This window comes from Protopterus annectens, chromosome 12.part0 (assembly GCF_019279795.1).
Source record: "Protopterus annectens isolate FY-2018-M chromosome 12.part0, PAN1.0, whole genome shotgun sequence".
Lineage (NCBI taxonomy): Eukaryota > Metazoa > Chordata > Ceratodontiformes > Protopteridae > Protopterus > Protopterus annectens.
The window spans coordinates 1,316,506,031-1,316,529,723 of NC_056746.1; the positions used below are offsets into that span (position 1 = coordinate 1,316,506,031).

Consider the following 23,693-nt stretch of genomic DNA (forward strand, 5'->3'; position numbering starts at 1 on the left):
CTTAAAATTCTTTGCCTTCATACAATTCTCCATTATGATGCTAACAACAAATGATCCTTTGTTCCACATGACTTTCTTTCTAGCTGCCTGAGTGGCATGACCTGTGTTGCTAAAATCACAAAGGATGTTAATAGTTGGCATAGTCTCATAAGCAAAAGAAATGCAAAAGGCCTTATCTTTTGGATGAGTATCACAGCTAGCTGAAATAGTGTCAACATCATTTTGCAAAAATCACACTGTTAACTTGGGCTCAGATATAATCAAGGGCTCCAGAGCAAACTACTGGAAGAAGAAAGCATTAGTAGTCATAAGGCACATTTTTCTCATCAGCAAAGGGAGAAGATGGGGCTCCTACCCACAGTTTGATTGAAATATTAGGTTATCCAAGGAACAGCACCATGAAGACCTAAAGCTTGGGAGTTGCAAAGAATTGCAAGTAGCACACTGTATTCAAAAATGCACTAAAATTCAAAAGGAACAAAATATTAAAATATGTCTTGTCTGCCCCAGGCTTAAATGAATTATCCAAAATATTTCATAAATACTGTTTTTAAAAGAATAAAATCTGCCTCTTCTCTAGTAACTTGGCAATGATGGCATTTATTTATGTTACCCCTTTTCTTCTGAGTATAAATGTATACACATTGGAACTTTTTGTGTGTGTGTGTGTGTGTGTGTGTGTGTGTGTGTGTGTGTGTGTGTGTGTGTGTGTGTGTGTGTGTGTGTCAGTGTGCATGTGTCAGTGTGCGTGTGTCTGTGTCTGTGTGCGTGTGTGTGTCTGTGTGTGCATGTGTCTGTGTGTGTGTGTGTCTGTCTGTCTGTGTCTGTCTTTGTGTGTCTGTCTGTGTGTGTGTGTGTGTGTGTGTGTGTGTATCTGTCTGTCTGTGTGTGTGTGTGTGTGTGTGTCTCTCTGTGCATGTGTGTCTGTGTGTGTGCTTGTGTGTGTGTGTGTGCATGTGTCTCTGTGTGTGTCTGTCTGTGTGTGTGTGTGTCTGTGTGTGTGTCTGTGTATGTGTGCGTGTGTGTCTGTGTGCGTGCATGTGTCTGTGTGTGTGTGTGTGTGTGTGTGAGTGCTTTATATACTTTTCATTTTATGTGAAAACTGGGTCAATGCTTCTATAATGTAAATTACAGCATAATGACAAGGAGAGTCTGTTCATGTTTCACAATGGGGCGATAATGTATATGAATGTTACTTTGTAAACTGTGCTGTATTGCTTTACACCTCTTGCTAGCAGTTGGGTCAAGTGACCTCTGGAGTCTCCAGATAGAGTTACAATGTCTGCCAGGTGAAGGTTATTGGTTGACAAAGAGGAAACCTTCTTCAGAAAAGGAAAGTACATCCCTGGCATTTAAATATATTTAGCCATGTATCAGCAGCTGTATGGTGCAGAATTTGTCTGCCATTTAAAGCTTTCTCTTAAAGGCTCTGAGCACTTACTCATTCACACTGGTTGTATTCGGAAGACATTTTTGTGAACGGTCTTGTTTCTGCAGAATGAGATCACAAAGGCAACATATCCATGCACAGTTACTTCTTACTGTACAGGAATAAAAGAAATTAATCTGACCCCTTCCTAAAATCAGCAGGGTGCACTCCATGCCTGGAATTACATGCTGCAAACCACTTGAGACCTGAGAAGACACTCAAACCTCTGATCTGAATGATAATAAAGCAGGCCTTTTGTAACAGAATCTCTCCGTAGTCCAGAAATTCTCATGCCACTGTACAAAAAGACTTTTATCTTTTTATTTCAAACGCAGTACACTCTGCTACCTCTAACATCATATCATGATCAGGATAGGTGTCATCACTTGTTATGGGCTGGACTTGTCAGATTTTTGACAAGTAGGATTTTATGCTGGAGAGACTATATTAGGACAGAAGGGTGCCCATGTATCAGAAATCACACATGGGCAGAGAAAAAGGCATTTTAACTTGGCTAGTTATCCAGTTTGAATGACATTCTTGTATATTCTTCTCAGTGAAAAAATTACATCATATAGCCAGTGGTGGACACATGAGGTGTATGAACAGCAGCAGCCTGGTTTCCTACTTGCAGGGAGGACATCTGCAGATTCCTGCTTAAAGAATTCTGCATCAAAACTGCAAAGTCATTTCTGAATTTGAGGATACAGGGGAGGTGGGAGGAGTAGAAGGCAAACACTAAACAACAGAACTACACTACTGTGGTACTAAAAGAGATCTGCTACCCAGGTGTGGCGCAATCTCTCATTAATTCTTTTATATGTTTTCATATGAAATGTTGTAATGACAGCAGTGTGATCTGTTTGGGTAACAGATTATGAATAATGTGGAATATCAACAAGAACTATGGCACAAATCCAGCATTACCCACCTAAATACAGTGAGAATTTCATTCATTCAGTTATTGTCAGAATTACACATTATCCAGTTCAGGGCCATTGGTAGCTTGAACCTGTCTCAGTACTCAGTGGATACAGGGAAGACAAACTAATCCTAGATACTGTCCAAGACTATATGTCAGTCTGTCACTCAGTGGACATGTATATACACTCGTTGGGACATGCACCACTTTTAGCAATTTGCAGGAATTCCACTTCACATATGGCATGCCTTCAGGGTAGCTAGTCCTTTGTGGACTGTAAATGAATCAAGTGTATATGACAAGCATGACTTGTACTACAAGCAGTAACAAAAATCGCCTGTTTTGATAATGCATGTGTGTTAGAACCACTGCATATAATTTTGACATCTTTATCGTGTGCACAGATGAAGAGTGTAAGTACAGTAAATGCCTTTGGAGTAATGAGGTCATTGCCATGTTCGACACAGATTCTTGATTTATTGCTTATAGCAGAGATTTGCTTGGTAAAAATTTGTAGCTAAAACTGCTAAAGTCATAGGTAGTTTAGAGTTGTATACATTTGGCAACCCACCATTTTTGATGTGTGCATTGAATTTAGCACCACATCTAAAGCTGCTGTTTATGGATTTTTCCAGCACCAACATAGATCCCTGCTCTCATGTTTTACTCGATTCATATTTCTCTGTCCATTATCATTCTGCTACAGCAGTCTGCATAGATGGTCCTTTACAACTTACTGATTCATGGCTGAATTGTATTCAGGTTGTCTAACTCATATATTACTGTTTCTATGATCCAACTTTTTTCACTTTGGGAGACTCTGCCCTCATAACATGAAAAGCAGCCCTTCAGAAAACACCATCATTAAAGGTGGCAACCTGAATTGATTTCTCAGTCCATGTGCTTCCTAACTTAAGGACTAGCAGAGCAAGGGACAAACAGTATAAATTGTACTGTTTAAAATAATGCAAAGCCATTGTGAAAGGCCCTAGGATAGCAAGTGTTATGGAGGTGGATAAGGTGGGCCCTGTGACTAGCAATGGATATGATGGGCCCTGTGACTAGCAATGGATATGATAATCAAATAATCAATCAAATGTATTTAATAAATGGGAGGAGACTAGACCAAATTCCTCATCCAATCTGTTTGCTGCAGTGGGTAAGAAAACTGAACTTTCTTCTTTACCTGCAGTTCAGGAACTGTGTACCCAAATAGAAAAACTCATATTTAAAGAGAATGCAGTTTTTTACAATCTGCATATCTGAAAAAAATACCAGGAGCTCAAAATAACACCTCGTGGGCTCCAGGCTGTTAAAAGTCCATCCACTCCATTTGACCTGTCTGAGGAGCAAGAACGTGTGTTTTATGACAGGTGGATAGCAGCTGCTCATCGCTGCAGTAGTGAGTGGGTGGCTATTCTAGTCGAGAGGGACACCCTCAAAAGACAAACTTAAAGAGGAAACTAAAAAGCTATGTGTTGATATTGTAAATGAGTCATCAAATTCTGCTGTGGAATCATTTTTGCTCAGTATGAATGATCGTTTGTCCTCTTATGAAAAGGACTTAATTAACAGAAAAAAGAGCAAACTATAAAGAGATCTCCGTGATTATGACCAGAAGAAGGCTTTTGTTTTAACATCCAATCAACAGCCTAAACGTCAACGGCTGAGGTTCCAAAAAGAACAGGAAGTGTGGCCTCAACATTCAAACAGTTTTTTTTTTCAGGGGAAAGTGTGGCGTCTTCCACAGACGAGGGAGACCTAGACAATGAACAGTTTCCAGGGTTGCCAAGACCTAACAATAAGGAATATTTTCACAAAACATTTTGGGACTCCACAGGGCCGAGATATGGCACCAAGGAATGCTCTTGGTATGAACAGGATACCAACAGGGACCAGGGATGTGGCTCCCATACCAAACGAAGCAAATGGACATATTAACAATGTATCAAGAACTGTTTCTGTAGATGATACTTATGTTGCTAATTTATCAGGCTATTTTTTTGATGATGTTGAGATGTTTATATTAAAGAAGGGTTTGAAATTAATTCCCTCGGTTCTACCTAGGCTTTATGAGTTAAAAGGAGACTTGTTCAGGTTAGTGCATAAAATGCATATGTCAGAGTACTTCAATGCTATTAATGACACTGAATATAAACAATGTATTAATGAAACTGTGTCTTCTAGTGACGATAGCTATTATTCATGTGCTTCAGAAATGAAAATTAATGCTTATAGCAAGCTAGATACTACAAAAGTGGTATGTAAAAGCACATGTATGCTGCCGTTTAAAAATAAGAGTATACAGCGATTCTACCATGCGTTTAATTTTGTTTTAGAAAAGGAAGTGTGTGAATTCAATAAAAATATGAAAGCATTTAATATGTCTAAAATGAATGGATTAAACTAAAACATTTCATTAATAATGATCAACTAATATTTAAACCCTCTGATAAGGGAGATAAATTAGTAGTAATGAAAGTCTAATGATTATTATAAAATGTGCATGATACATCTTAATAATGAGCAGGTTTATAAAAGAGTGAATCTGATGGTTTATGAACAGGCCAAGAAAGAGTACGAAGATTTATTACATAAAGGGGTACATTTACATTATTTAACAGCTTTTGATGTTACCAACAAATTCTCTAGTAGAAATAGTAATGGGGCTAAGTTTTTCTGTGTCCCAAAGATACATAAGGACTTAGAGAATCCGCCAGGATGTCCTATTGTGTCAGCAAGTGGTTATTTTACCCATAATTTAGGATGTTTTTACACCATTTTTTGTTAAAGGAAGTAATCAAGCTGCCTTCATATATAAAGGATCCATTTGATTTCCTGGAGAAGTTGTGGGAAGTTAATTGGGATAGGGATATATACTTCTTAGTTTTAGATGTTACAAGCCTCTATACAAGTATACAACACACATTTGGGATGGAGGCACTAGATTATATTCTGGGAGATAGTCCCAGAACACAATATATAAAAGAACTTGCTTTCGCCCCATGCATTTATAAAAAAATATGTTAAGAAGTTTATAGATGACGTTATATTCATTTGCCAAGGGGGAAGAAGTGAAGTACAGTCATTTATCAAATTTTGGAATGAAAATAGATATCTCATAAGATATGATGGTTTACAGGAAGGAGTATCAATGAATTATTTGGATATTTCTTTAGAAGGTCTGGGAAATGGTAATATTAATACCAGGATATACAGGAAGTTTGAACAGCCAAATTATATGTTACATGCTTCTAGTTGCCATCCTGAACATACCCTGGTATCTATTCCTTATGGAGAAATTTTAAGAATCAGTAGGTTATGCAGTGTCATACAAGAGTGTGAAATGGAAGCCAATAAAGTGGTAACTATGTTCTTAAACAGGGGTTATGATGAAAATTTAGTTAAGGATAATTATGATAAAGTGTTTAAAGACAGAAATAATATTGTTGGTAACAGGAGAGGCAATGTTAATAGGAGAATATTGAATGATTTTGCCCCAGATAAGAGCCTGTTTTATGTTTCAAAATACACATTATTTTCAGTTAAACAGGAGAAATTGTTACGGGATTATTGAAACATAGTGAAGAGGGAGGTTGCTTCCCTCAAGGGTGTGAAATTAAGATTTTCTTATCAAAGGGAACGCAACCTCAAGGATTTTTTGGTACATAGTACTTATAGGAAACCCCTGGAAAACAGAATAAAATAATTGGTCCTCAGAGGCACTATACCCTGTGGAAACTACACAATATGTAAATATACAGTGGAAACTTTTGATACTATTAATGGTATAAAGTTCCAGGTACAAGACTGTTTCACTTGCATAAGTGTAGGTATCATTTATGCAATTAAGTGTCCCTGTGGAAGTTTTTATATAGAAGAAAGTTAAAGGAGCATAGGGGAGAGGGTGAAGGAACATATTAGGGATGTTAAAAATAATAAGATCATTAGGCCCATAGCAGAACATTTTAATAAGAAGCATCAAAGGGATTTTAGTGGCTTACAAGTGTCAGTGTTAGAACAAATTAAATCTAATTTTCTAAGTGAAGACACAATTAAATATTTTCTTGAGAAAGAAGGAATCAGTTTTTATATTAAAATATAATACACTCCAACCAAATGGTATGAATAAGGAGTGTAACTGGAAAAGTTTTTTAAAGTGCATGTTTTTTTTTAAAATGAGAATTTTAAAGAGCTTAATTGACTGTATAACTGAATGATTGTTTTATTAACTGTATGACTGTTTGCACTTTTTTAATATAAAAGCAATTCATTCTGAAGATATATTTGCTCTGTAAAGTCTGTGTTTTATCTGAGGCGCTAAGAGGATTATTTTGGTGTTATAATAAATGAATTCTGTTTGGGAGGAATTTCGTTCCTGGTCTTTCATGGTGGATTTTATTTTTCTTTTGTGAGTGGTTTCAACAGTATAAATTGTACTGTTTAAAATAATGCAAAGCCAGTGTGAAGCCATTTATCTTAACGGTGGAAGCTACTACTATGTTCACTGGGCTTGCTGAGCAAAATAAGGCATGTGGCGTTCTTATTTGGGAGCATGTCTGTGTTACTCTCCTGATATCATGACTGACAGAAGCTGATTAATGCTAAGGTGTACAACTGTTGATGATTTCACAAGGTACGCCACTCCTTATTGTGAATACATTAACACAGCAGCATCCCAAAGCATTCGTATACTGCAGTAGTCCGAGCTGTCAAATTTGCTGAAAGCACAAACTGGCATAGTCTTACAGAAGTTAACAGTATCATCAAAATATGGATGAAATTATCGTTATTACTGCAGATTACGTTAGACTACTCAATGCTGTGTACGAACGCAGCAGGCAAAGATAACCAAGCATTAGGGTATGCATTGCAAAACAGATCATAGGCCTCTGGGAAACAGAAATCATCCTACTTCATTACAGAGAATCAAATAACTCAGTAGTCTAAATATTAACTCTATGTGATTTGGTCACTTTGACCAAAGCTGATGTGACACTACAATCCCATGCAAAATAGGGAAAAGGGACGAAGACTATGAACACAACAGAAAACTACTGTCAGGATATTTTCTTCTTTGGAAAGTTTTATACAAATGATTGCATGTTTTTAATAATAATTGTAAAGTGACAGTAAAGGTTTAAAAAAGCACATATCTAAGATTACATGCTTCCACATATGTATTCATTGTGATATTAATTATTATATGTATAAATAACTATATTTCTTATAAGTACTTGTCTGTGGCTCAGATTAGCACAATTATAAACACACTTGTAGAGCAATGGCACAAACTACCTCTATATCCATGAACACTGAGCAGTAGTACTTACATTTTATAATATCGTATGGTGTGACCAAGTGACTGAATGGGGCATTTATAGATTAGAAATAAGGAAAACTATTTTCATGTATACAAATTTAGAAACTCACATGAACAGTGAACAGATAAAAAAGATAATTATGCCTTTATAGGTTCATAGGTTTTTTCTAGGCTATCGGCCCTAAGGCCTATGCAAGCCTAGCCATAACAATTCCCTGGAAATTTTTTCCCACAATATTTACTTCTCTGGGCCCCTGTCTAGCAGGGCGACTGACATGATCCCCGGGGTGAATTTCCTATCTCCCATCCAATCATCAAGGTTCCTTTTGAAGAGGGCCAATGAGGTGCTCTGCTTGGCATGTATGGGCAGTCTCTGGGTTAGGAACCCATCCCTCCAGCATGCTTTGTTCATTGTGATGATAAGGTTTAAATCCCTGGAGTGTGTGGCTCTGAGGGATTGGGATTTCTTTAAGTCGAGCATGTCCAACAGCTCAGGGTTTGACATGGCCTTGTATGTTAAGCAGAGATCGCCTCTGAGTAGACGATATGCCACAGAGTATAGCTGGGGTTTTTTTAGACGGCCAGCATATGGCATCTGCTTTAGGCCTGTGATTCTTTTAGTGAGGTATTTCTGTGGCCTTTCCAGCTGTTGCAGATGTCTTGTGAGGTACATATCAAATGGGGCATTATACTCTATAATGGGTCTAATGAGGGATGAGTACAGTGGGACAATGACCTCCTTTTTTCTGGATGAAAAGCCCTTAGTGATGAGGTGTGCCACATAGAAAGATTTCCTGACTGTTGTGGCGATGTGGTTATCGAAAGTGAGACCACTGTCCACTTGTGTCCCTAAGTCTCTCATCACACTTTCGATGTTTAGTGTCCTGCCACCTATGTGGTAGTTCATGGGTACATGTTTTTTTCCAAAGGGAATGACTATACATTTCTTGGCATTAAGCTTGAGCCCATGGTTCTGGCACCAGGCATCTGTTTCTGTAAGGCCCTTTTGTAGAATATCCATATCATTCGGGATTCAATAATGGCTCACAGTTTGCAGTCATCTGCAAACTTTGTTAGCCAGAGTCCCTTAGTGTTGGCCTGTACTTCAGAGAAGTAGATGCCAAACAAGAGTGGTCCCAGGACTGAACCCTGAGGTACTCCACTTGTCACTTGTCTGGAGCTGGATTTGGAGTCAGCTACTTTTACAGTCTGGGTTCTGTCAGTAAGCCAGTTGGCAACCCATCGAGTGACGTAGGGATTTATGCCTAGCTTAGTAAGTTTATCTATGATTCCAGAGTGGGGGATGGTGTCAAAGGCCTTGGCGAGGTCCAGATAGGCTGTGTGGACCTCCTTACCCTTGTCCACAGCTCTGGAGACTGATTCGAAGAAGTCAATCAGATTCAGGAGACAAGATCGGCCCTTCACAAACCCAGACTGGGTGGGGTCCAGTGTCTGGAGGTTGCCAATATCTTTGTTTATAAGTTCCATGATAATGCGTTCCATGCCCTTGCAGATCAGGTTTGTCAGACTGATGGGACAGTAGATCCCGGGATCCAAGGTGGATCCTCCCTTGTGGAGTGAGATAACTGTAGCTGTGTGCCACTCAGTGGGCACGAAGCCTGAGGTGAGGCTATGATTAAAAATGACACTTAGGTGGGGTGCCAGTTCATTTTGTAGTTCATGTAGTACACAGCCCGGGATGTCATCTGGTCCCATGGATGCTGTATTCTTAGCTTTGGAGAGTGCTGTTTCTAACTATGTGGCTGTGATTATCAGAATTTGTCAATCTTTTGGTATTGAGATGGGCCCTTTAGGGGGTGAGAGGGTAGTGAAGTTGGCACTAAACTGATCTGCCAGGATATTGGCAAAATCATTGGGATCAGTATATTTAATGCCATTCTGTTGTAGCTCAGAGCAGATCTGAGCATTGCCATTTAGATTCTTGACATAACTATAGAATGCCTTGTGGGTGTCTTTGGAATCTTTGGCAATTTTATTTTCATAACTAGCTTTTGAGGATTTTATGAGGGATCTCAGCTTCTTACTTAGGCTGGTGAGGGAGTTTTTTGCATCCTGGGATTTTCCTCTTTTCTGCAACAGTTTCTTACTTCTGTTGTATAGTTTGTTTATAGCAGGGGACCAACCAGATTGGCTTCCTTTTTTGGAGAAGAGCATATTGGTTCTATTTGGGATGGTAAAAAATATTCTCCGGCACAATGAAGGGTATCCCAGTAGTTCGGAAGCAGGCAGGCAACTCAAAGGCTTTGAAGAATTTATTCCACCAACTTAATACATACAAAAAAAGCACGAACAAAAAACCATACCATAGAACAATAAAATTTAAGCGCTTTCGTCTCCTTACACCGGAGACTTCATCAGAATAAATCATTTCATTTTACAAAGGCTTTATATACTCATATCAATCAACCGACACCCTATGAAGCAGCTAGTAAACCTTAAAGATACAGCGCTGCAATGCCTTGTGTAAATATATGCATTTAAATGTAGTTTTCATTAAAAAGATCCACATATTGCTTAATATACATTATTTGTTCCAGGTATGAACATATACTTAGCCCCCCACCACCAACAAATCCATCCACCGATAAAATCCAGATCAAGTTGTGTAAGGCTGTATGTAACTAAAGCTAGGAACATTGAAAAAACAGTAGCTCAGATTTGCCCTAAACTGCATTTCAAAAAACATATATCGTAAAGTGCAACTACAGTGGCTATACAGTTTCTATGTACAGCTGTTAGGAACCAATATTAAAACACATTTAAAAACATTTAAAATGAATTTAAAAAATATATTTAAAAAATATATACTAAATAAAAAAGAAGATGCCTAGAAACTAATAACATGCATACACCTAAAAATGGTGAACTGGTAATATAAATAAATAACTAAAAATAAAAGGCTCACACTAATAAAATCGGGAATAAAAAATTAATCAGCTTGTATTCTGTTTATATTTTGAATGTTGAATATACTAGAAAAACAAAATTAAAACCACAATTCAAACAAACTGAAAAGGCTCTTGAGCTTGTAAGGGGCCTTATGTGGGTCATAAGTGTGCCTCTAACCCATCCAAGGGTATACCTTGTAAATCCCCTATATACTTTATTAGCACATATTTATATATTTATATTTATATTTATATTTATTTATATATTTATTTATATATTTATATATTTATGTATTTATTTATTTATTATCTACATTTGCACATATATATATTTATATGTTATACAGCGACAGGTATGTGCTAATAAAGTATATAGGGGATTTACAAGGTATACCCTTGGATGGGTTAGAGGCACACTTATGACCCACATAAGGCCCCTTACAAGCTCAAGAGCCTTTTCAGTTTGTTTGAATTGTGGTTTTAATTTTGTTTTTCTAGTATATTCAACATTCAAAATATAAACAGAATACAAGCTGATTAATTTTTTATTCCCGATTTTATTAGTGTGAGCCTTTTATTTTTAGTTATTTATTTATATTACCAGTTCACCATTTTTAGGTGTATGCATGTTATTAGTTTCTAGGCATCTTCTTTTTTATTTAGTATATATTTTTTAAATATATTTTTAAATTCATTTTAAATGTTTTTAAATGTGTTTTAATATTGGTTCCTAACAGCTGTACATAGAAACTGTATAGCCACTGTAGTTGCACTTTACGATATATGTTTTTTGAAATGCAGTTTAGGGCAAATCTGAGCTACTGTTTTTTCAATGTTCCTAGCTTTAGTTACATACAGCCTTACACAACTTGATCTGGATTTTATCGGTGGATGGATTTGTTGGTGGTGGGGGGCTAAGTATATGTTCATACCTGGAACAAATAATGTATATTAAGCAATATGTGGATCTTTTTAATGAAAACTACATTTAAATGCATATATTTACACAAGGCATTGCAGCGCTGTATCTTTAAGGTTTACTAGCTGCTTCATAGGGTGTCGGTTGATTGATATGAGTATATAAAGCCTTTGTAAAATGAAATGATTTATTCTGATGAAGTCTCCGGTGTAAGGAGACGAAAGCGCTTAAATTTTATTGTTCTATGGTATGGTTTTTTGTTCGTGCTTTTTTCGTATGTATTAAGTTGGTGGAATAAATTCTTCAAAGCCTTTGAGTTGCCTGCCTGCTTCCGAACTACTGGGATACCCTTCATTGTGCCGGAGAATATTTTTTATCTTTTGTTGGTGCTGCTTTTGTGGTTACAAGTTGTTTTCTATTTGGGATGGCACAATTCATGCACAAGTGGATGTGCTCGTACAGTGCCTTAGTGTAGGATTCTGCAGTCGAACTTCCAGATCGTAGCATGAAGTTGGCTTTGGAGAAGTTTTTTAAAGAGGTTTCCTTACTGGGGGGTGGGGGGGGGGATGTGGATGTCAAGTAGAAGTTAAAAGTAGAGAGCCAAACAGTTTTATGCAGACAAGTATGAAATAAAGTAGATATAAAGAAAAGATAATGTTTTATATCACACATAAACATGAACAATACTGAAAAAAGTTGTAATGAGCTGTCTTAAACATTGTGATTATAGAGTAGTCCAAAAACAAAGTGTAAAAGGAAGATAATGTATCAACAAAGGACTACAGACTCTGTTTGACTGAACTGTGAAGCACCGCTGTTCAGAAAATGGAAGATGCATTATGAAACCATAAAACTACAGACTCCACTCTATGCAAAATTTTAAAACCTACACCACAGATGTGCTGCCCTCTCCAAATGTGCTATGATTAACAAGTTTACCACCCACAAGGGGGCATCTGTGTAAGTCACCATGAATGGGGATAGAAATACCACATGCTATAATGGCTGCCCTTCTGTTCCGACTGTACAGTGAGTCCAGAGATCTGTTTAGTCAAATAAAAATGCTCAAGTGGCCCTGTAGTCTCTAGTGAGGATGCCATGTGTATATATCATCTTTTCTAAATATATATGTGTAACCGGTTCCACTTGAAACCATCGAATGTTCAGAACATCGAAGTTCTAATCATCGAGACCAGAACATCGATGTTCAGAACATCGAAGGTTGAAAGTAGAAGTGCCAGGTAAGTAAAACTGGTAAGTTTGGGTGTATATGCAGGGCAGCAAGGTGACCTGCAAGTTGTGTGTGTGTGTGTGTGCCATCTGAGTGTTGGCATTGCAGGTAGGGTACGGGAAATCTCCCGTTTAGTGCTACCGCATATAGCGGTAAATGGGAGAGTTCCCTTACCACACTGTTGTGCGATCTTGGAGTTGGAATATTAAAGTAGGGGGGGGGGTGTGGGGGGCACAATAGTTTTTGACTGTTTATTTGTTTTTCTGTGGTTCACTTTGAACTTTCTGTGTTCTGAACATCGATGTTCTGGTCTCGATGATTAGAACTTCAATGTTCTGAACATTCGATGGTTTCAAGTGGAACCGTGTAAAAATAAGAGGAAGGGTTCATGTAGTCTTGATTCCCAAACACAAAAAGTACGATAAAGTGTGGAATCACCAAAGTTTTATCAGTAAAAGTATAAATACATAGGACATTGAATGCTTTCATCCAGTACCATAGGACTTCTTCAGAATGTGTTGATTCTGAGATATATATATATATATATATATATATATATATATATATATATATATATATATATATATCTATATATATATATATATATATATATATATATATATATATATATATATCTATATATATATATATATATGTGTACAAATGCATCCAAGCTACAACATCTATTTATTAGACGCTTTACATGAAGAAAAGGCAATGACATCTAACGATACATTTTAAAGTATTTCAGAATGTGGAAACATGTAGGAATTCTGAATCTGTACTGTTGGATAGCTGTGTAGTCATAACTGTGTCCATTTCCTATAAAGTGACTGCTCCTACAAGGCAACCTTGTCACCATTATGTACGTGATGGCAGTTGTTGTACGAGTTCCAGTGAAGATGTATAGCCATGCCAGTAGGCATTGCATGGACTTTCATGGCAAAAACTATTGACAGCTCTTGCTCTGCAGCTACTTTTTCAAGTATTATTGCTGCTCTTTTTATATTGAGAGGGTTATGGAAATATTACAATTTGTTTTTCCATTTCTGGTTTGTAGAATTATCATACCAGTCATGCACAAATGTATATCTTGTTAGGCTTACCAGAGAAGGATACCATTTTGTTACATTTAGTAATTCTTACTTCAGACATTGACTCCTACTTTGGTCAAAAGCTAATGGACTGGTCAAGAGGTTTACAACTAACAGAAGCAAAGCTGTAAAAATCACCTGGATCAAAATTATTTAATGCAAACAAAAGATGAATAATATATTGCTAGGATACCAGCGGTCTATATACACTACAAGAAAGGTTACACCAACCTGTGAGAGATGCACATACATAGTCAAACTGGAAGCAAAGTTCTCTCCAGCCAAGATTGTGCTAGGCAGTCAAGAGGAGAAGGTTAACACCTGCACTACACCTCAAGCAACACAAAGCCCTTCAAAACCCACACCATCAACACCCACACATAGCAACACTAAACTCACATATGCGGGGGCCCTTAACATTAACCTGCCCAAGCAACAAGGACCTCCGAAGATGAAATGCAAAGAAACACCAGTCACAACCAAAGTGACACATAGCTCACAACAGCAGTGTGCCACCCAACAACAGCCCCTAAGGCAAGACAATGTATGCAACACTTTATTCATAGGTGAATCTATAGTCAGGCACACTGATGTCCCACTCACCAGGCTGAACAAGGAGAAAATTACAGTCAGCTGCCTGTCAGATTCCAGGATCTGCCACATAACACATGCACTCAAGTCACTCCACAACAAGTACAAATACGACTCTGACATTGTCCATGTTGGAGTGAATGACTTGAGACGTACCTCCCTGAACTACATAAAGAGAGACATGGAAGAGCTCTTGGATCATATGGCCCAGGCAGGTATGACCCTAGCCCTGAGTAGCATTTGCTCTTGTCCAGAATGATACCACAGTATAAGGATAAAATGATTGACTTCAACAATTGGCTAAGCTTCTGGTGTCATTCAAAGGGGATCCAGTATCTGTCTGCCTGGGAAGACATGATCGACAAACCACAATCCTTTGCCAGAGATGGTCTGCACCTGTCACCCCTGGGATTCAGGTTACTGGCAAAAGCTCTTGCCACCCCTATAGTGCCTTTTTAGGCAAGGTTCAAAGGACAAAACCACCACCGTAACAGATACAAGCATGCAAAAGCCGAAGGTAATGCTACTCAATGCTAGAAGTCTAAACCTCAAAATGCACTCTCTTGAGGCACAACTAAAAATGGAGAACATTGATATCTGTGCAGTAACTGAGACCTGGTTCAAGGCTCCAGAGAGCACCCCTGTAATACCAGGCTACAACTCTTACCACACTTTTCGGCCACCAAACCAAGACCAAAACACTAAAGGTGGAGGAGTGTCCATATTCACCAAGGATATTCACACCTCCAGGTTAATTGCCCGACACAATGCATCTGGAATTCTCCAGGTGCAACTAACATTAGGTAAGACTGCAATACAAATTGTAGCTTGCTACAGATCCCCCACCATGCCCCAAGATTCTCACTAGACCTTTCTAAACATACTGGAAAATATTAAGATACAACCAAACACCCTAATACTGGGTGATTTCAACACCCTGCCATTAACTAGGAAAACTACTCTGGTACCAACACCTTTTCCCAACAGTTCTTGGAATTCATAAATTCCAATGCCCTGGATCAACTAATCCATTGTCCCACCAGGGGCTCCAATATCCTAGACCTGGTCGTTACCAACATGGGATACAGATGCTCCACACCAGTGGTTACCCCCTCATTGGTCAGGTCTGACCATAAGCAAATCACTCTTGACATCCACATCCCACTCCCACCCCCAGTAAGGAAACCTTCATAAAAAAACTTATCCAAAGCCAACTTCATGCTAATCAAGTCAGAAGTGACAAACTTCATGACATCCACGCAGATGGGATCCGAAAGTTCGACTGCTAAATCCTACACTAAGGCACTGTACAAGCATATCTACTTGTGCATGAATTGTGCCATCCCAAATAGAACCAAGATGCTCTCCTCCAAAAAAAGGAAGCCAATCTGGTGGTCCCCTGCCATAAACAAACTATACAACAGAAGGAAGAAACTGTTGCAAAAAAGAGGAAAATCCCAGGATGCAAAAAACTCCCTTACAAAAATAAAATTGCCAAAGATTCCAAAGACAACCACAAGGCATTCTATAGTTATGTCAAGAATCTAAATGGCAATGCTCAGATCTGTTCTGAGCTACAACAGAATGGCATTAAATATACTGATCCCAAGGATATTGCCAATATCCTGGCAGATCGATTTAGTGCCAACTTCACCCCTCTCTCACCCCCTAAGGGGCCCATTTCAATGCCAAAAGATTGCCAAATTCTGGTAATCATGGCCACACAGGTAAAAACCACACTCTCCAAAGCTAAGAATGGAGCATCCATGGGACCAGATGACATCCCGGGCTGTGTACTACATGAACTACAAAATGAACTGGCACCTCACCTAAGTGTCATGCTTAATCATAGCCTCACCTCAGGCTTCATGTCCATTGAGTGGCGCACAGCTACAGTTATCCCACTCGTCTCCTGAACCTGACTGACTTCTTCAAATCAGTCTCTAGAGCTGTGGACGAGGGTAAGGTGGTCCACACAGCCTATCTGGACCTTGCCAAGGCCTTCAACACCATCCTCCACTCTGGAATCATAGATAAACTTACTAAGTTGGGCATAAATCCCTATGTCACTCGATGGGTTGCCAACTGGCTTACTGACAGAACACAGACTATAAATATAGCCAGCTTCAAATCCAGCTCCAGACAAGTGACACATGTAGTGCCTCAGGGCTCAGTCCTGGGACCTCTCTTGTTTGGAATCTACTTCTCTGAAGTACAGGTCAACACTAAGGGACTCTGGCTAACAAAGTCTGCAGATGACTGGATACTGTGAGCCATTATTGAATCCCCAAATCATGTGGATATTCTACAAAAGGGCCTTACAGAAACAGATGCTTGGTGCCAGAACCATGGGCTCAACCTTAATGCCAAGAAATGTATAGTTATCCCCTTTTGGAAAAAACATGTACCCATGAATTACCACATAGGTGGCAGTACATTAAACACCAAAAGTGTGATGAGCGACTTAGGGACACAGGTGGACAGTGGTCTCACCTTTGATAACCACATCGCCACAACAGTCAGGAAATCCTTCTATGTGGCACACCTTATCACTAAGGGCTTTTCATCCAGAAAAAAGGAGGTCATTGTCCCACTGTACTCATCCCTTATTAGACCCATTATAGAGTACAACACCCCGTTTAGTATGTACCTCACAAGACATCTGCAACAGCTGGAAAGGCCGCAGAAATACCTCACTAAAAGAATCACAGGCCTAAAGTAGATGCCATATGCTGGCCATCAGAAAAAACTCCAGCTATACTCTGTGGAATATCGTCTACTCAGAGGCAATCTCTGCTTAACATACAAGGCCATGTCAAACCTTGAGTTGTTGGACATGCACCCCTTAAAGAAATCCCAATCCCACAGAGCTACATGCTCCAGGGATCTAAACCTTGTCATCACAATGAACAAAACATGCTGGAGGGATAGGTTCCTGACCCAGAGACTCCCCATTCTCTGGAATAGACTGCCCGTACATGTCAAGCAGTGCGCCTCCTTGGCCCTCTTCAAAAGGAACCTTGACGATTGGATAGGAGATAGGAAATTCACCCCTGGGATCATGTCAGTCACCCTGCTAGACAGTGGTCCAGGGAAGTAAATATTGTGGGAAGAAATATCCAAGGAATTGTTATGGCTAGGCTTGTATAGGCCCTAAGGCCGATAGCCTAGTACCAACCTATGAACAAACCATTTTAAAGTTCAGCCATGGCTGCAGGAATAAAATACTTCCTGTGCTTCCTGTGATATTCAGCCATGATTACAGGAATAAAATAACTTCCTGTGAGGTTCGGCCATGACTATGGGAATAAAATAACTTCCTGTGGGATTCAGCCATGACTACAGAAACAAAATAACTTCCTGTGAAATTCAGCCATAACTATGGGAATAAAATAACTTCCTGTGAGGTTCAGCCATGACTATGGGAGTAAAATGCTTCCTGTGAGTGAGCTAACAGTTCTAACTGATTAAAGTATTCAGAAAAAAAGAAACTGAGCACTTAAAGAGATGGAATGGCATCCTTCACTCTAAGATACAGGGTATAAAACTCTGATTTCAAAGAGGTCAGACTATTTTTGTGAAACTGAGAAGCAAAAATAAATATGCCCAGAAATGGTCATACTACCTTTGGCCATTATGACGGGAATGTGTAAGTACATAAAGGATTTGGGAGGGCAAATTAAAATATTGTGTGTGTATTATAGTAATGCTTCCTATGTCTTTCCTAGTTTGGACAAAACAATATAGTATATTCAGAGATGTGATTGACTGTATGCATTAGGTAATGCACACATTATTCTAAACTAACGGCATTTAATGCCCTAAAATGAAAACTGTTTAAAGGTCCACAAATAATTATAGGGATGTGTTACTTCATGCAAAGTTGTTTAAAATTAAAAATGGACTTTAAATAATTGGCTAGAGATATTGCTAAATAAAAAAGTTGGAAAAAAGGGCATCTAAGTTTTTGAAAATGCTATGATTTGAAAAAAAATATTAGTGAGATAGTCTAAGCCTGGATGCCTTTGCAGACTAATGATATAAATGTAGACATCTGTACATTAAATCAACCTTGTATCCTGCACTAAAAAGGCGTAATGTGATGTTTAATCCAAATAGCATAATAGTGTAGAATTTGATTATATTTTACCTCTAAATTCCATCCAAAAACAGATTTGGTGATCCTGTGTCATCGGTGTATGGATGTGATCCATCTCCATTATAAATGCCAGGTGTCCTACAGTGGAAGCTTCATGAAGGATGACTCACTACTGCATATGGAACATGATTTGAATGAAACACTCCTGACTGAGATCACTGCAATCACATGCTGATAGGTTGAGTTGTCTAAACCAACAGTAAAGCCACTAAGTGAGAAAAAATTATAATTCATAAGCCTTAATGTATTGTACCCAGTGGTCTAAAAGGTTTCTTATAATCTGCTAAGGAGTCCTGAACCAGTTTTGTACAAAAAGCTCTAAAATTTGACAGTTTATTTTTAGGATTTAATCAAAGAGCAAACCAGGTGTGTGTGTGTGCGTGTGTGTGTATATATATATATATATATATATATATATATATATATATATATATATATATATATATAGTTGTGTGTGTGTGTGTGTGTGTGTGTAAAAGACATCTGGTGTTCCTACTGTGTGTATTACTGTTTATTATATCTTCCCAGATTTTACATCTTTACCAAGAGAATTCTGATGAATTACATTCTGAAGTGTGGTTCATCAGCTTTTTATTTAAGGATGTAAATTCTTGGGGGTTTCTCATCTCCCTGACATACAATGATATTGAAGTTAGTACAGTGAAGTGGAAGAGTTGGGAACTAGGGAGACTAAAATTCTTTCTTATTGTTTTTTCTCCTTATGATTGTTGATTTTTAACAGTTAATGTGCCCTTTGTATCCTGTTTATAACTACTGGCCACACAGGAGTCACATTTTTTTCACAAAGCCATTGTAAATATCTATACTTCACCCAAAGTTCCGCACCTACAGTGAAACTTAACAAATGGACCTCTACCTTAGGGATAGGGAAGTAGAAAGGGAGAAATGCAGTGTCCTGCTATGTATAGACTCTGAATTTTCAGATCACAGAAAATAACATTTGCGGATTTGACCTCCTTGCTTACAGTAGATCTCATCATTGTAGTCCCCTACAATTATCAAACTCCCACATTAGCTAAGGTTCCAGAATCTTATACTGAGTTCAAAAAGGCCTTTTCCAAACACTTGCAGAAGAGAACTGAGTGCAAATCCTTTAGGGACAATGGTCACCTTCATCATTTGCTGTCAAACAGCAAGCTATCTCCAGCATGACCTTTCACAGCTTTTTATCGTAACTGTTTTGCAGCTGGTTTTCTGAAATGTTCAGACTGAAAAGGGACTATATTTATATACTGTAAACTACTTTGGTTTTATTAAAAAAAAAAAAAAAAAACGGTGTATAGGTAGGCAACAAAACACTCCTAGACAAAAAACACTTTGCTGCCAGTCAGACCAATGGTGCAAAAACGAACGAACTTGCAGAACTATGTTCCAAAATCTGTTTATTCCAACAAAAGTCAAGCGCTTTCGTCCAGCACATGCTGGACATCTTCAGAACCAATTGGTTCTAAAGAAGTTCAGCATGTGCTGGACGAAAGCGCTTGACTTTTGTTGGAATAAACAGATTTTGGAACATAGTTCTGCAAGTTCATTTGTTTTTGCACCATTGGTCTGATTGGCAGGAAGGTGTTTTTTGTCTACTTTGGTTTTATTGTTAACTCTATCTTGGCAACATGTCTCTATACATAAGACTCCGTAACAAGCATATGATTGTTCCAAGACCCTTTAAAAACATTTGGTGCAGGCCAAAACCAGTGGGCTATGGCTGACCAAGTTTGCAGATGACTGCAAGCTGGGCATGGTCATAAATCCCCAAGTGATGTAGATGTCCTCCAAGAGGGTCTCACCCAAACAAATGACTCAGGCCAGAAACATGGCCTCAAGCTGAATGTCAAAAAAATGCATCATCATCCTCTTTGGGGAGAGTGATGTCCCCACATATTATCACATTAATTACAGCCTCCAAAGCAAGCAGTCAGTTGTGAGGGATTTGGGCACCCAGGTTGATAGCAACCTGACTTTAGACCATCATGTTTCTTCCATTGTACGCAAAGGTTTCTACATGGCTCACCTCATAAGTAAGGGTATCTCATCCAGGGACAAGGAGGTCATAATATCCCTGTATTCTTCCCTTATAAGGCCAATTATTGAGTACAATGTCCCCTTCGGCACGTACCTTGCAAAGCACATGTAGCAGCTGGAGAAACCACAGAGGTTCCTCAGCAGGAGAATCCAGGGCCTCAAACATCTACCCTACACAGATAGGCTAAAAGCCCTGTCCCTCTACTCAGTTTCAATCAGACACCTCAGAGGTGACCTCTGTCTGGCACACAAAACAATCTCAGACCCTGCGTTGATGAGTAACCCACATGCATGACCTCAACCTGGTCTGTGATATCAATAGGACTTGTTGGACAGATTTGTGTCCCAGAGACTCCACCATCTGTGGAACAGACTCCCCCTCTATGTCAAGCAGAGTACCTCATTATCCCTTTTTAAGCACAACCTGGATGGGAAACAGAAAATACACCCCTGGGATTCCACTTGTGTCCCTGCTAGACAAGGGCTTTGGCTGGGTGCTGACTTGTCTAAACGTGGGCTAAACTCTTTGGTAGGCTTCTAAGGGCCTCAGGGTCAATAGCATAGTAACTTCCTATGATCTTCCTTCAGTTCTGGAACAAGTACATAAGCAGAAAAATAGTTTGGAGACAACTTCATAGGAGCACAGGAACATAGAAATTGCAAGGCAATTAATCCACAATACCATTTATACCTTGCCAGTTCTCACCCACCTTCATACTATACCCCCTTCTTATGAAGGTTAAAGTAGATCAGTCCTAAATTTATTGGTACCCATCAAATCACCGGGATTTAATTTGAAACATGCTAGGATGCCACTCTGTTTAACTTATTTGCTACTGGTATCCGATTTTTCTACCAGTGTTAATAGTTCTTAGAAATGTATAACATCGCTTGCTCTGGATGGTTTGATATTTTCCTCTTTGACTAATTTTACTTTTTAATTAATGTAGTCTTGTATGCACCTTTTGGTTTATCTAAACATGTACCCTTTTGGTCTGAGCCTGAAAATGGTCCATCTGGATCACCTCCCTACTCTGATCAACAAAGACGGAATGAATGAGTAAGTAAATAAATGAATGACAACGTGTTTACTTTCTGTGAAGATTCATTCTACATAAAAAATACATTGCGCATGTGCTCGCAGACACACACACACACACACACACACACACACACACACACACACTATTAGGTGCAATTAAACCAGTTAGTTCACACATTGCTAGATTACACTTAGCTGAAGCTTTTTAAAATAAAAAAAAAACACTTCTGGTAGTACTATAAAGTCACAATGGTTCAGTTTCTGTTTTTTTTTTTCAAAATGTTGTTAGATGTGAAGATGTGTATGCTTGATATACAATGATATTAAGTAGACACACACACACACACACACACACACACACACACACACACACACACACACACACACACACACACACGCAATGTTTGAATACAAAATGCAGTTTCATGTTTCCAGAATGGGCATCTTTTTAATATGGAGAATGCCACTTGTGTTGTCCTTTGTGTATTGATATCTTTTTCTCGTCTGCTCTCCTCAGAGCAGTAACCTGCACAAAGCAAACTGTAGCGACCAATACTGACCCCAATTAATAGAAGACTAATGGAGAATGCCTGCAGGGCATGTCTGCTGCCAGTGTTTGCCTCTGCCTGGAGACGAACCTTGAAAAGTAATGGATTCAGAAGTAAGAAGGAAATGACATGCCGCTTACCTCTCTGTCGAGCCCAGCAGCAACAGTAACGATGTCTCCTGTCTCACTGTTGATGGTGAACATGCCAGGAGCCGGGCTGACTGGAGACTGAGAGAGGATGCGGTATCTGACCAGTCCGTTAGCTGTGGTATCATCATCTGCATCATTTGCTGTCACTTTCATGACATATGTTCCTGCAAAAATAAAATGAATCAAAATATTTATTGTTAAAAAATAAAAATGAGGTGACAAAAAGAAACAGTTTTATAACTGAACTGACAGTCTGTACTCTGCAGTAAGCTGAATAAAGAATTACTTACAACAGATGCACAATATTATATAACTGTTAAATATTTTGATTTACTTTGGTTTGTATTATTCCTTCTTATTATTCATTTTCTCCCTGATACAGCCATCTAAATGTGCAAAAATGACTAGCCCTCAGGAAATGCAGCATGATTTCTTTTTTGGATTGTCCAATATGAATACATCTGTAATACCCATAATATGTAACCAAGCTGGCTGTCTCCTTGCCAGGTTTTGAATTTGATAGAGTGGATGCAATGTGGTGTTAGTGATTTATCAAGCTCCGTTTACTTTTTTGATTACAGCTGTGATAGCTAAAACAGTGTTCCATATGATGGTAAATAAGTCAAGTTTTCTCTTTTATTAACAGCTGAATGTTGATATATCATGAGGCATTTTGTAAGAATCCATTTGCATAGATCTTATAACTCCTGTCATTGTCTTTATGTCTGCAGCATTTCAAACTTCCTAATGTGATAGTAAAGCATGAGTCATGGTCTTTTGTATCTGGATGCCTTAGATGGAGCCCTGATGTACAGTGCCAAAGGAAGACTACGTTGATGACCCATAAAGTTGCAATATTAAATACATGACAGCAGTTTTGCCATTATTATTATTATGGCTATGAAATAGGTTTTTCAAAATTATTACATATATTTTTGTTTAAGAATACTAGTAAAATGTATACTAATGTGTATAGCTCTTTAGAGATACTTAGTGTTGCTGTTAACGTATGAGTAACTGGTGATTTTGTAACATAAATAGTAAAACAGAATTGCACTAATAAAAAATCACTTCTGTTTAATATAGTGAAATCGCCGCGGCCGTAGAACGTTTCTTTCTCATCTGGTTTTGTCTCCATTATCTTTTGCTGCTGACCTCCATGTACGCTTCAGACAGACATTCATACTCGTCTGCCACTCTGGACCCTCTACTCCTATCGAGAAGAGATGGTTCCCAGCAGAACCTCACTGTTAACCTGCAAGTCATCTCTCTTACCACAGGAAGAGCATAACCTCATAGTCTAAATCTTAAAAGACTTTCAGTTTCTCCCTTCA

General features: G+C 38.5%; 1 protein-coding gene across 1 annotated transcript in view; it reads right to left on the bottom strand.

Annotated features, from left to right (window-relative positions):
- CDH4 (cadherin 4) overlaps nucleotides 1-23,693 on the bottom strand; it is a 2,239,932-nt gene that overhangs the window by 945,274 nt on the left and 1,270,965 nt on the right. Inside the window, exon 5 of the mRNA XM_044090376.1 lies at nucleotides 22,351-22,523. Coding sequence (XP_043946311.1) covers nucleotides 22,351-22,523 — 173 coding nt within the window. The remainder of the gene's footprint in view (nucleotides 1-22,350; nucleotides 22,524-23,693) is intronic.